The 15,204-nt window shown below is 42.5% G+C and overlaps 1 protein-coding gene across 7 annotated transcripts in view; it reads right to left on the bottom strand.

Annotated features, from left to right (window-relative positions):
- Positions 1 to 5,843: 5,843 nt before the first annotated feature.
- RBM25 (RNA binding motif protein 25) overlaps positions 5,844 to 15,204 on the bottom strand; it is a 36,535-nt gene continuing 27,174 nt past the window's right edge. For 6 of the 7 annotated variants that reach the window (XM_077322685.1, XM_077322691.1, XM_077322690.1 and 3 more), the window contains 6 exons: positions 13,337 to 13,487; positions 12,652 to 12,976; positions 10,892 to 11,166; positions 8,950 to 9,048; positions 7,410 to 7,457; positions 5,844 to 7,250 (listed from right to left, as the gene is read on the bottom strand). In XM_077322685.1, coding sequence (XP_077178800.1) covers positions 7,158 to 7,250; positions 7,410 to 7,457; positions 8,950 to 9,048; positions 10,892 to 11,166; positions 12,652 to 12,976; positions 13,337 to 13,487 — 991 coding nt within the window. In that variant the 3' untranslated portion in view covers positions 5,844 to 7,157. Of the gene's footprint in view, positions 7,251 to 7,409; positions 7,458 to 8,949; positions 9,049 to 9,453; positions 9,601 to 10,891; positions 11,167 to 12,651; positions 12,977 to 13,336; positions 13,488 to 15,204 lie in introns of those variants that run through there. The other variant, XR_013228428.1, reaches the window with a different exon arrangement.

Genomic DNA, 15,204 nt, shown 5'->3' with positions numbered 1-15,204 from the left:
TCCGCCCGCTCTAGGGTTCGTCGGGATATGCGCCTGCGCATTATCTGAACTCGTCTTCGGCTGGTTGCCTGCGTCAATTGACTGAAAGCAAAGCCCCGCCCAGCTTTGGCGACAACCACGGCAGCCGTAGGAAGGCCGACGCGCATGCGTAGCGCGAAGTTAACGGCGCATATAGTAACAACAGAAAGAGGATCGCGGGCTGGGTATTGCTGCCGTGGCCTTTAAATCTCGTTGTTACTTGATTGTATTGTACTGTGTGGAGCCTGTCTGATTTTCCTGAGGTAACATATTAGTTCCGAAGCGTTCTTCCCCCTACGACAACCCTTTGCTGCTGCCTATAACTAAGACACAAGGCATCTGGAAGTGAAGCCCCCCCTCCCCCCAGTCTTCCTCAGCATGGTTAGGCGCAGTGAGCTGTACTGTATCTATCTGGGCTTACTCAGGTGAGCATAAATAGAAATGCAGACTTTAGAATGGTTTGAGAAGCAAGCAGAGCACTACCGGTAACACTTGTGTCCATAAGTTTATTGCCCAGTGAACACAATTTATTTGCCATCACAGAGGCCCAAACTGGTTAGCACAAATTGCTTTGATTCAGAGATTAAGTATATTTACCTGTAAATTTTATGTGCTATCTATTTTGGATGGATAGACAATGTGGTGAAAAGTTCATCAAGTTGCACCAACTTGCGCAACCCAATATGAGATGAAAAGAGGTAAGTTTGCCAATGCCTGCCTCCATATAACAACTGTTGGTGGCCTCCAATCCCAGAGCTTCCAAGATCAGGCTAGCTTGTATCCTTCGTACAAGTTTTTGCAGTGGTGACCTTGGGCTAATTGCACCCACACAACCTAACCTAACTCACAGGGTTGTTGATAAAATGGGATGAGAACAATGTAAGCCACTTTGGGGCTCCATAGGGAGAAAGGCAGGGTTTAATGAAAAAGGAGGTTCTTATATGCCACTTTTCTCTACCCAAAGGAGTCTCAAAGTGGCTAACATTCGCCTTCCCTTTCCTCTCCCCACAAGACATCCTGTGAGATGGGTGAGGCTGAGAGAGCCATGATGTTTCTGCTCGGTCAGAACACCTTTATCAGTGCTGAGGCAAGCCCATGGTCAATCAGCTGGCTGCATGTGAGGGAGCGCGGAATCAAACCTGGCTCCCCAGATTAGAAGTTCACACTCCTAACCACTACACCAAGCTGGCTCTTGTATATATCGTATATAAATATAAAGGTAAAGGTAAAGGTATCCCCTGTGCAAGCACCGAGTCATGTCTGACCCTTGGGGTGACGCCCTCCAACGTTTTCTTGGCAGACTCAATACGGGGTGGTTTGCCAGTGCCTTCCCCAGTCATGACCATTTACCCCCCAGCAAGCTGGGTACTCATTTTACCGACCTCGGAAGGATGGAAGGCTGAGTCAACCTTGAGCCGGCTGCTGGGATTGAACTCCCAACCTCATGAGCAAAGTTTTCAGACGGCTGCCTTACCACTCTGCGCCACAAGAGGCTCCTTATATATAGTCCATTAAAATTGAGAATTGGAAACATTTGCTTGCAGAAGCACTATAGGTGGAAATAGCAAGTACAAAAGCAAATTTAACTCTGGGAGTTTATCTCCCACCAGACCCAAGTGATTTTAAAACAAAACACAAAATAATAACTATGTAATAGGTGATTTTAAATAAGTTAGAGTAGTTCAGCAGTGGAATAGGCTGCCTAAGGAGGTGGTGAGCTCCCCCTCACTGGCAGTCTTCAAGCAAAGGTTGGATACACACTTTTCTTGGATGCTTTGGGCTGATCCTGCGTTGAGCAGGGGGTTGGACTAGATGGCCTGTTTGGCCCCTTCCAACTCTATGATTCTATGAAATACCCATACATTGTTTGGGTCTATACGTGTTCAAGTCAGAAGAGGTTGGGTTTCTAGATACTATCAATGACTGTGCTATGGAGCAGATAGTCACATCTGCTGGGGAAATCATCCTGGACTTGGTCCTAAGTAATGTTCAGGACCTGGTGAGAGATGTGATAGCATCAGCCGGGAATGTAATACTATTAAGTTTAGCATTTATGTAAATAGGGAGTTGCCCCAAAAAGACCAACACAACCACTAGCAGCTCAGATAAAATATATACTGCAGGTTAGGAAATAGGTGTTCAAAATGCCTGCTTGATTAAAGAAAAAAGTAATGGAAGCAGTAAGAAGGTGGAAAGCTAGTCTGAACAAGGTAAATAAAAGGGAGCACAGACTTTGGCAAAGTGCAAGTCAGTGATTAGATTAAAAGGGATTATATATCTGCAAAACATAAAAAACAATAAAAATGTACTCTTTTTAGTACATTAGAACGAAACATTAGCCTTACCTGAAGGTTTCTCTTCAGTGGGGTGAAGTCATCCAGAAATGGCTAGGTCACACCTCTGCTCATTCAGCTAGAGCTATTCACATGTAAATTAATTGCCCTGAGGAAATTAGGGGAGGACAGTATATAAATGTAATAAAATAATTTGTGTGGCTGTGTGATTAAGCTTCTTCACACAGATCTGCCAACAAATGAACTTGAGGATTCTGCTTGCTGTAAGACTTTTCCATCCTTTTCTTTCTTTTTCTTTGGGTGAGAAGTTGATGACTTTGCCCCACTGAAGGGAAGAAACTTTCTGGTAAGAAATGTTTCTACTTCAGTGGAGGAAGTCATCCAGAAATCGTTAAGTATGCCCAAGCAGAATGAGAACAACAGCCCCTTGACTCCCTTCATTAATCTATGACCTGCTGCAGCACCCTTCTGTCCATAGGCTGCTTCTGCTGACACAGCCTGGTCAATCTTATAGTGCCTGACAATGGTCAAGAAGGATGACCATGTCGTGGCTCTGCAGATTTCTTCCACTGGAGCACTTCACTGATACCCCCCTGAGATGATGGTAACCCCTGTACCTTGTGTGCCTTGAAGATACATTGCTTCAGCCAGAAAAATTTGAAGAAGAAAAAATTATTCAAATACATTAGAAGCAGAAAACCAGCCAGGGAGGCAGTGGAACCCTTGGGTAAAAGGATTACTTTAGGATGATAGGGAAATGGCAGTGAAGCTAGATGCATTTTTGCCTCTATTTCCATTGTGGAAGATCTTTTAAAAAGGTTCCAGAGGAGATCCAGAAAACTAAAGGCCAGTGAGTCCAGCATTGATACTGCGTGATTTGTTAGGATCTATTTTTATAGAATGAGTAGAAACACTGATGAACAAAAGGTATTGAGGTTGGGCAATTGAGCATTTAAGTGGCAAATGAGGTCCAGGGTGGGCTAGGGTAAAGTAATGCACACTGGAGACAAAAATCTTAACTATAAATATACGTTGAGGGGGTCCAAACTGGCAGAGTTACTGGAGACTTGGTAGATATCTGAAGCAACTGCTGTAAAAAAAGGCAAACACTATGCTATGGATTATTAGGAAGGGAACTGAAAACAAATCAGCCAGTGTCATAATGCTCATCTATCTTTCCTCTTCCTCTATATATTTGTGAAACAGCCTGGGGGGGGATGTGTCCAGCTGTCCACATTGGGATAGAGCCAACCAGGGTTCAGCCAACAACGCTGGCTGCACCCTGATTGGCCCTGCCCCTACAACTCCCTCCCTGGATATTAGCCACATTCCTCTCAGACACGCCAGAGAAAGAGACACACAGAGCCCTGCCAGACCAAACACAAACCCTCATTCCCTATTGCTCCTGCTGCGAGGGAGGCAGACAGAGATACAGAGAGAGCTGCCCCAAGCTGCTGACCTGCCTTCCTTTCCTCCTAATAACGGACCCTAATTACCTGCTATGGCTCCTGCTGCCATGGAGAGCCCCTGCTGTGATGGAGAGAGGGAGAGCTGCTCCAAACTGCACACCAGCCCTGCTCCCCTCCTAAGAACGAGCCGTAATTACCTGCTCTGCCTCCTGCTGCAAGGTACATCGAGACACACAGCGAGAGGGGGAGAGAGACACACACACACACAGATCTGCATCTCCTGGTATCCCCTGCTTGCAATGGGCTTTATTAGTGCCCCATATAAATCTTAATGCAGCCTCATTTGGAATATTGTGTGCATTTTCTGATTAAAGGTAAAGGTATCCCCTGTGCAAGCACCGAGTCATGTCTGACCCTTGGGGTGACGCCCTCTAGCGTTTTCATGGCAGACTCAATACGGGGTGGTTTGCCAGTGCCTTCCCCAGTCATGACCGTTTACCCCCCAGCAAGCTGGGTACTCATTTTACCGACCTCGGAAGGATGGAAGGCTGAGTCAACCTTGAGCCGGCTGCTGGGATTGAACTCCCAGCCTTATGGGCAAAGCTTTCAGACGGCTGCCTTACCACTCTGCGCCACAAGAGGCTCTATTTTCTGATTACCATACCACAAAACAGATATAGCATTGGAATAGGTGCAAAAAAGGGCAATTAAAACAAAGACTCTAAAGAAGCGTTAGGTTAGGGCAGCGATTCTCAACCTTTGTGATGCCGCGACCAGCTTCGGCAGCAGTGGGTGTGTGTGCACAAGCACACAACAATCAAGGCAGTGTAGAGGCAGCCAGTGCCATGGCTCTGCTGGTTCCTTTGCTGCTGTCATGGCCAGCAACAGGGCTACCCCACAGAAGGGGTCAAGCAACCGCAAGGTTGAGAACCACTGGGTTAGGGCTCTATAGCTTGGAGAAACGATGACTCGAGTGGTGACATGATAGAAATTTACAAAATTATGCAGAGGTGGTAAAGAAAATTCCTTTCTCCTTTTCTCACAATACAAGAACCTGTGGGCAATCAATGAAATTAATGAGTAGCAGGGCTTAGAACAGATAACAGATACTTCTTCACCCAAAGGGTAATTAACAAACAAATTCACTGCCTTAGAAAGTGGTGGTGGCTATAAGCATAGACAGCTTCAGTAGAGGATGGGAGAAACATCTGGAGTCCATGAGTGGCTATTTGTCACACGGTATAGATGGGAAATTATTTCAGGGACAAGTGATGCTCTGTATTCTTGTTGTTTAGGGGACAACAGTAGGAGAATTTCCGGAGTTCTGGCCCCGCTGGTGGGCCTCTTGATGGCACCTGGGTTTCGGCCAGTGCATGAAACACAATGCTGGACTGAATGGGCCACTGGCTTGATCCAATATAGCTTCTCTTGTGTTCTTAAATAAACAGTTTCAAAAAAGTTAAATCAACTTTAAGAATGAAAATGTAACCAATTATACATTGGGCCTGATGTGTGTGGGGGAGTCCATGTACAATAAAAACAGTGTTTATATAGTGACAGCCTCAAGTATCGGATCAGGTTACAAAAATTTCAGTTAAATTTGAATGGTAGATCACACCTAGGAGTTTCATTAGAAATAGATGGCTTTCAGTCTTTAGGAATCTATTTGTTATTTTTACCCTAGCACAACTGCTTAACTATTCATTGGTATGATAAACAAAATTCTGTCATTTAAAGTTGAACGGTTATGAAAATTACTGTAGTTCAGTTGTTATTACTTATGTTAATTACTTTTCAAAGACTGCCATGTAAATAAACACAATCTCAAGATACTGATCTGTATCTTTACTTTGAGTTAGCAATTCTAACAGTTCTTTGATTTATATTGCTGTAAGAAAAATGTTGAGTCTACATAGCACTAGCTGTAGTAAAAAGAGATCTGTTGCATTAGACAAACGATTCAGTTCCCACAATGATCAACCCAGTGCCTGTAGCAAACCAAGATGCAGAGAATAAAAGTTACATCATCAATTGTATTAATATATGGATATTAATTAGTTTCAAAACGAAATGTTAACTGGTGACATACCTTGAGATATTATTCAAATAATCATAGTCCAGATCAAATATATACATTTTTAATATCTGAAATATTTACAAGTTGGAACCTTGATACGATCCCAAGGGTTAAGAACAGTTTTCAGATGTCCTCATATAATGCAAGAATTCCGTAACTCAGGATCATAGTTATGCCTTCTAAACAGATGAACCTGTATCCTTCAGGTAAAGAGTTATCAGAAGAGCGGCATAAAAAAAATGATCTATTGTTGCTTCCTGGAAAGTGTTCCTCCTGCAGTCAAGAAGGCCCATAGCATACAGTTGTACTTGTGTATGAGATTAAAAAAATGCAGTTTACAGTACATTGTTACATCAGCGTATGTATAAAACTCAGTTTTATGAGTAAGAGGGAAGGAAATATTGCCCTCTTTCAATCCAACAGAGACAGCTTACAGTACGAAAAGAATAGTCATAGCTGACTTGATGGCTTACATAAAAACAAATTTCTCCGTCGTTTGAAAACATATGATTTAATATTGTAAACTGTTGTGCTCGTTACATCTTTAAACCTTTTCTTTCCCCAAGTATCTGAAACTGGCTAATGAGTTTATTTTAAATCAAGAAAAGATAACAGATGTTTAAAATGTCAAATCTGTTTTAGAAGGAGGGGCAAAACTGAAATGTGTGAAATAATGTTTAAACACCCAAATGTGTGAAATTTTGTCATCAGAATAACTAAAGCTTAGAAGGTCCAAATGTAATGAGCAAGAAATTATCAATGGCTTTACAAAGATGCCTGAGTTGATGCAATACCATCATTTCCCCTACAGATTCATCTACAGATAATGCAAGTTTGTTCTATATTTACCAAATCCAACAAGAGAACAAGTCCACATTCATGCAGGTGAAAACTATGGTGCTGGCAATGACTCCCATCCATTTACAGAATCTTAAAGTTTATTCCAATTTTTAAAAATGGATAAGGGAAAGAAGAGGCTGATGTATTTACATAAAAATTCAATTATTTTGGTAAGCGGTAAGCATAGATGTTTTCTAAAACATGGGACAATATTTACAAGAAACAATTTAGAAGATGAAGATTAGAGACTGTGTACAACAGCTGCAGTTTATAAACCATACTTGTAACTGTACCTAGTAAGAAACCACCAAATGCAGGATTTGTATAATTATAACCAAGGAAGCTGGGAAGTAAAGAGGGCAAGGGAGAGGGTCTCAGTGTTACAGAGGACGAAAAAAATTCACATTTTCTACATTTAAAAATACAGGTCTCACAAATGTCTGAGGACAGAGAAATTTCAAAGTTCTTCAGTGGTGGGGAACAAAAGTTGAAATGCAGCCCTAAAAACAAAATGATTCTTTATTTTACCAGACCAATTTTTTTGGCTTCTGTTTCATATATCAATAATCTCCACATTTTGACTATAAAAACTTCAGCTTCTTCATCTAGCACCTGCAACAACAACAACAAAAAGGAGATTATTACTTAATAAGAAATATCTACATATATCTTTGAATGCATTTGATGGATTTTCATATACACTGAAGAGGCTACACATTTATACAAGATAAGAAAATTCTGGATTTTGGAGGTTTTCTGCCTTCTGCTTACCATTGCGACATCATCCAAGATGCTCTGTGGTGAACTATGAGCCATAACCTGAAAAAGTAAAGAGGAGTTTGTGGATGGTTTACTACTTTAGGTTCTGTTGATAGACCATAGCTTTTAATATCAAGCAGTCTACATACACTTAATGATTCAGAAGGGGGGGGGGTCAAAATGCAAAATAAATGAATAAATATTCTTTTAAAAAATCCCTTGTTTGATTTTGAAAGGGCATTCCAACACACTTGTAATTATTTGAATTAAGGGAATGAGAACACCACTGCCACTCACACTGCTATGACTGCAGCAGCTTAGCAGACCTAGTCACAGTGATCCATGCGACGGTCACCTCTAGGCTGGATTTCTGCAACTCGCTCTACGCAGGCCTACCCTCATCCTTGATCCGGAAACTACAACTGGTGCAGAATGCTGCGGCCAGGATTCTCACTAAAACATCAGGAAGATCCCACATCCGGCCGGCACTCCAAGAACTTGGCTGGCTCCCAGTTGAATTCCGGATTAAGCTTAAGGTTCTGGTAATCACCTTTAAGGTCATATGCGGTTTGGGCCCAGTGTATTTGAGAGACTGCCTCCCTGCCTTTACCCCCAATAGAGTCTTATGCTCCGCCACCTCCAATTGGCTGTGGATCCCTAGCTCCAGAGAAGCATGTTGGACCTCAACAAGGGCCGGAGCCTTCTCGGTTCTGGCCCCCACCTGGTGGAACGAGCTCCCTGAGGATATCAGGTAAAGGTATCCCCTGTGCAAGCACTGGGTCATGTCTGACCCTTGGCGTGACGCCCTCTAGCATTTTCATGGCAGACTCAATGCGGGGTGGTTTGCCAGTGCCTTCCCCAGTCATTACCGTTTACCCCCCAGCAAGCTGGGTACTCATTTTACCGACCTCGGAAGGATGGAAGGCTGAGTCAACCTTGAGCCAGCTGCTGGGATCGAACTCCCAGCCTCATGGGCAGACAGCTTCAGATAGCATGTTGCTGCCTTACCACTCTGCACCACAAGAGGCTCTGTGGATATCAGAGCCCTGCCCAAACTTCCAGTTCCGCAGGGCCTGCAAGAAGGAACTCTTCCACCAGGCATTCGCTTGAGGCAGACTGACTCAGAACACATGCTGGTCCCCCGAGACACTCGCTCATGACTCTCCCAATGTTACTGTTAATTGTTATTTATATTATAAATGTGGTTTTGTAATCTTTTGATGCTTTATTGAAAGTTGTTTTGATGTTATAGTCTGTATACTGTTCCATGTAAGTTATATAATGTTCAGTGCAAACCGCCTAGAGCTGCAAAGAAATGCACACAAGCCTCTAGGGTAACAGTGCAAGTCCACATTAGCTTTTTGACCTTGTTGTCCACCCCACAGCAGCATTTGCAAAAGTATTTGTATGTTAAAGAATGAAATGGACATCCATATTGTGTCAATCATTTACCTTTGGAGAAATACTGTGAAAAGGAAATGACTAAAATAAAATATGCCACCTTCCACCCAAAAGGCAAAGACACCAGCATAAATTTATAATGTATGTTTACCTTTGAACAAACAAAGTCAACTAGAGTTGCTTCTTCTTCACCAATATATTCTATTATCTTCTTGTTGATCCATGGTCTTATTCTACGTTCCATTAATATCTAGAACAGAAAGTAACATTTCAAAAGCATCATCTTTTTGTTTCTTGAAAGTTATTTATTTCATCTAGGAGCCTAAGGCCAGTCAGAAATGATACTATAAGTTCAGCTGCAAGCTTCGAAAGGGTTTAAACAGTAAAACGATCACTTAATGTGAGCATAGTTGTGCTTAAGTTCGAGAGGTTATTTCTATCATATTCCTCCAATGGATAATAAACGCCCCTGCTAATTAAACATACCTTTAGAATAGAGGTTGGTGGAACAGTCAAACGTTGTGAAGATGAGTACTTCAAAGTTAACAAATGTTAAGATAGCAGATTGCCTTGGCAGTTACAATCCAGTACACACATACTAATTGTTACATGATTCTTCCAAAGGTAGGCAGCATTACTGTTAAATTTAACTTACAGTTCATGGTTTAGATCCTAGTGAGTTTTCTGCTTGAGTGGGGATGTGATGGGGTGATTTTTGGAGACTGCATCCTCCCATTGCAGACCCCCATGTTGACCCACACGCTGTTCCTTGGGGTCTATTAACACCTGGAAGCACAGCAGGCTGCAGCAGGAGGGGGAGAGTTGCCCTTCATCTAATGTACTGCCAGTCATGCTAGAAGGGATCCACCCCCTTATGTTTTAAAACTATTATTTATTATCAGAAAATGTTGAAAACACTAGCTTTGTACTTGCTATACCAAATCTTGCCAGGTTATGGTAATGCATTTGGCCAGTAGTGACCATTAATTATCTATATAGATATGTATATTCTGATTTGAGGCGTTTTACATATTACAAACTGTCAATCTGACATTTTGTGTAGAAAAACAGTTAACAGTAAATTGAACAGTTATAGCTCAAATAGATCAGCCTCTAAATCCAGTTTAATTGAAAAGAGCATACATGTTTACTTTCTGATGGTATTCTGGGACCTTTAAAAATTGTAGTAGGTAATGATGTAGAAAATGTTTAAAGGAAACTAATATGCTAGCTATTCCTTGTTGCATTGTAAATTACTTTGCAGGTCATTCAATATCTTAGATGCCTATACAGTAATATACATATTTAATTAAATAGTTATGTTAAAGGCTAATGCTTAACCAACTAAGGTTTATTTAAATGGATGACAGCAAGGAGCCAAAGAAGTATCCGCAGGGATGCAAGAGACATGGGCAGGTAGTTGCAATTTTGCCTTTTTGTTTTTTTTTCTGATAAACACTTTGCAAACTGAAAAACTTGCCTGTATCTTCCTTTCTCTCCTGCATACCCTCTCTCAGTCTAAACAATAAGACTCTTTGTTGTTGTTAGGTGCGGAGTCGTGTCCGACCCATCGCGACCCCATGGACAATGATCCTCCAGGCCCTCCTGTCCTCCACCATTCCCCGGAGTCCATTTAAGTTTGCAATAAGACTCTAAAGGTGACCAAAGGCAGACTTGACAGTAGTGAATTTTTACGCAATTTTCACCCCCCTCCCCCAGCATTCAGTAAATGGATGAAGGGGTGTGCAGTATATTTGTGGACATTCTAAAATAGCAGTTTTACTGCAGAAAAGTTTGGAACTATACAGAACAGTAGGCAAACATTTCCAAGTCATTCACCATAGCAGATATGCAATCAGGATTCAGACTGGAAATAAATGTTAATGAACTTGGCAAGTGACTTGGTATTCCTGCCACAACTATTATCAGCTATAATCACAACCCTAAACAACACAAGGATGGGTGTTAACTAAAGAAGCATCACTTCGATTTGACAATTCACGAATTAATGTCAAAACTTGAGAACTGACACATTTCTATGATAAATTCATCTTGCTGTATGGCACTCCAGATTTTGTATTGTTGATACTCACTGAATCCACAATAGACCAGTCAAGAGGATAAGCAAAGAGCTCTGGTTTGGCTGTGGGGATTTTCTCAATAAGACTCTTAATGTGTTTACGTTTCTCTTCAGTATTGACATTCCCTTTGGAGGATCCTTTGTCTTCATCACCATAATCCAGTGGCACCAGTTTTCTTTTTCGGGGCATATCGTCACTGTCTTCATCTTCAAATTTATTGAACACACTGTCCACAGTGAGTTTCTTTCTTTTTACAGCATTGGGCTGGTTTGGACTATTGCAGGCACCTACATAAAGGAAAATGTTATACTTGATTCTAATATATTTAAAGACCAGTTTTTAATTATTCTGTCAAATGTACTGTGAAGTCTTTGCAGTTAAGAGTATGAACAAATAACTTTATCAGAAAAAGATAGGCTGGTTCATAAAATCATAATTGGAAGGGACCTCAAGGGTGCTCTAGTCCAGCCCCCTGCACAATGCAGGATCTCACAACTACTTGCCTACCCACAGTGACCCCAATAACTTGCAGGCAGTAAAAGCTAGGAGTTCCACCCTACTCATTTTTGGGGATCCTGTCCAATTCCTTGGGTTTTGAAATGTATCAAATGTTATTATGCTTTGGGAAGGTCTAAAGTAGAGCAAAGCCCATAGATCTGACTCGAGGAGTTCATTATAGAATCATAGAGTTGGAAGGGGCCATACAGGCCATCTAGTCCAACCCCCTGCTCAACGCAGGATTAGCCCTAAGCATCCTAAAGCATCCAAGAAAAGTGTGTATCCAACCTTTGCTTGAAGACTGCCAGTGAGGGGGAGCTCACCACCTCCTTAGGCAGCCTATTCCACTGCTGAACTACTCTGACTGTGAACATTTTTTTCCTGATATCTAGCCTATATTGTTGTACTTGAAGTTTAAACCCATTACTGCGTGTCCTCTCCTCTGCAGCCAACAGAAACAGTATCCTGACCTCCTCCAAGTGACAACCTTTCAAATACTTAAAGAGGGCTATCATGTCCCCTCTCAACCTCCTTTTCTCCAGGCTGAACATTCCCAAGTCCCTCAATCTATCTTCATAGGGCTTGGTCCCTTGGCCCCAGATCATCCTCGTCGCTCTCCTCTGTACCCTTTCAATTTTATCTACGTCCTTCTTGAAGTGAGGCCTCCAGAACTGCACACAGTACTCCAAGTGTGGTCTGACCAGTGCCGTATACAATGGGACTATGACATCTTGTGATTTTGATGTGATGCCTCTGTTCTTACAGCCCAAAATGGCATTTGCCTTTTTTACCGCTGCATCACACTGCCTGCTCATGTTTAGTTTACAATCCACAAGTACTCCAAGGTCTCGTTCACACACAGTGTTACCTAGAAGCGTATCCCCCATCCAGTAGGCATGCTTTTCATTTTTCTGACCCAGATGCAGAACTTTACACTTATCTTTATTAAATTGCATCTTGTTCTCATTTGCCCATTTTTCCATTGTGTTCAGAACTCGTTGAACTCTGTCTCTATCTGCCGGAGTATTTGCCAGTCCTCCCAATTTGGTGTCATCTGCAAACTTGATGAGTAGTCCCTCCACCCCCTCATCTAGATCATTAATAAATATGTTAAAAAGTACCGGGCCAAGCACCAAGCCCTGAGGTACCCCGCTATTCACCTCTCTCCAGTCTGACCCGAAGTATTATGGCTATACTTAGTAGGTCTTGCTATTTTTGGTGCTCTTCACATTCTCAGAGTTGGGGGGAGGAGAGGAGTAAAATACAACACTTACCCAATTTAAGACTAAGTCCTATTTTAGGTCTGTACTCCTCTGGCTGCTGTTGATCAGGTGAATTTTCATGTGGGATGATGATGCCACAAGGAGATTCATCCCCTGGGGTATTAGGAGTTGCATTGCCACTTGCTGATGAAACAGATGGAGCAGAGCTGATGGGTCGGAGTGTTGGCTTAAGGCAGGGCTTTTGTTCTGGCTCTTCTTCTTCTTCTTCTGGTTCTTCCCTTTTTTCTTCTTTTTCTTGCTTTTCTTCCTCCTCTTCTTCGGATTCTGGCTCCTGTTTGGTTTGTGGCTGTCTACGCCTCTCAGCTTCTTGCTCCATCTGTGAAACAAGACAAATTCTGATGAAGAACTGATTCAAAACCAGAGCCTTATTTCTGCACTTTCTTGACAGTATAATTATTACAAATTATACAAGAAACACTACCCCAGTTTTCCCATAACCATATACTCCTAGTTAACCATGGTAATAGTATTTTTTAAAATTTAATTTTAAGATTGACAGGATTGTCATGCTAATGTAAAGATATCCTAAACCAGAAGGCTTTTCTTAATATACATATATTATCATGCAGATAAACCCACACATTGCTGACAGGTCAGTCACTACCAATACTCTATAGTTAATATAGGTTTACTATTACAAGTATGTGAATTCCTTCCCAAAACAGTAGTTGCCTACCCGTTGTAGCTCTGCATCTGGATCTGGGTGCCCTTCTGCTAGAAGGCGTTGCCGTATTTCTTCCAACTCTTCTTTTTCCCTCTTTCGATCCCTTTCATCTGCTTCCATTTCCTTCTCCCGGTCTCGCAATCTCTTTTGCAGAGCACTTCCCCTGTAACATTCATTCACTTTTGATTTACAAGATTTTATAACACAAGCTTCCCCCATAAATGATTGTCAAAAGCAAGCACATCAACTACAGTCTGGACCACAAAGCACTTTGTTTTATACTCCAACTTCAAATAAACTGTTTTATGTATTGAGCAATAATAGTCCCATCTGCTTCTTGGCATTTTGATATCTAACAGAAAGAGCCATTAAGAAATAAATCTATAAACAGAGAACAAAAGAATTCTGAATTCTTCCAATACTGTTTTTCATAAAGGAGTTTTGTTTGGTGTGCTGTTTAATAATTTCTCTTATATATATTAATTGTTCCTAAAGACGACCCAAATCACAAGTCTGATTTTTAACAAAATCTACACAGAAAGAATTAACTACATTTAGAAAATTTGCCATTACAATTTCTTACAAACATTATATGCAGTTTGCCACAAGCATCTTGACAAAGATGCAGCAGACACCTTACAAACTGTTATATGTTGTGGATTTCTCATCCATGCACCAGACTAACCCAGAAGCATCCATTCAGCAAAACCCAATAAGGACATTAGACTCTGCTGAAGTTAAATACAGGTTCTTGAAGTTACATACAGGAACCTAGGAGCGATCCTGGTTGTTTCCCTTACAATGGATGCCCAAGGTCTCAAAGGTAGTGCAGCTGGCATTCTACCACCTCTGCCAAGCCAAGCTACTAGCACTCTACCTGGACCTATAGCACCTAGCCACAGTGATCCATGCGGTGGTCACCTCTAGGCTGGACTTCTGCAACTCGCTCTATGCAGGCCTACCCTCATCCTTGATCCAGAAACTACAACTGGTGCAGAATGCTGCGGCCAGGATTCTCACTAAAACATCAGGGAGATCTTACATACGGCTGGCTCTCCAAGAACTTGACTGGCTCCCAGTTGAATTCCGGATTAAACTTAAGATTCTGGTAATCACCTTTAAGGTCATATGCGGTTTGGGCCCAGTGTATTTGAGAGACCGTCTCCCTGCCTTTACCCCCAATAGTGTCTTACGCTCCACTACCTCCAACTGGCTGTGGATCCCTGGCCCCAGAGAAGCGCGTTGGAACTCAACAAGGACCAGAGCCTTCTCGATCCCAGCCCCCACCTGGTGGAACGAGCTCCCTGAGGAGATCAGAGCCCTGCCCGAACTTCCACAGTTCCGCAGGGCCTGCAAGAGGGAGCTCTTCCACCAGGCATTCGCTTGAGGCTGAAAGAATTAACCTCCCAATGTTATTGTTGTTATTTATATTATGTGGTTTTGTAATCTTTTGATGCTTTATTGAAAGTTGTTTTGATGTTACAGTCTGTATAACGTTCCATGTAAGGTATATAATGTTCAGTGTAAACCAGCGGTCCGCAAGCTTTTGCCTGCTGCGGACCGCTGCGGCGTAGTGGGGGGAGAGGGCGGCCCGGGGGCCCACGCACGCGCGGCAACCCCAGCGCAAATGCGCCTGTGCGGACTGCCACGCATGCGCGTTTGCGCCCATTTGTGCCCGGCCAATCAGCTTGCGGCTCAGCAAGCTTCTCTTCCCTCCCCTCCCGAAATAAGAAGCTTGCCAGGCTGCGAGCTAATTGGCCGCTTTGGCGGCCGATTTGCTCACGGCCTGGCGAGCTTCTCGCTTCGGGGGGGGGGGGGAGGGAAGACGGAGCCACGGCCCGTGGGTTGGGGACCACTGGTGTAAACCACCCAAAGCTGCA

The sequence above is a fragment of the Paroedura picta genome, chromosome 2, assembly GCF_049243985.1.
Source record: "Paroedura picta isolate Pp20150507F chromosome 2, Ppicta_v3.0, whole genome shotgun sequence".
Classification (NCBI taxonomy): domain Eukaryota; kingdom Metazoa; phylum Chordata; class Lepidosauria; order Squamata; family Gekkonidae; genus Paroedura; species Paroedura picta.
This window is presented reverse-complemented; position numbering and strand designations above follow the sequence as displayed.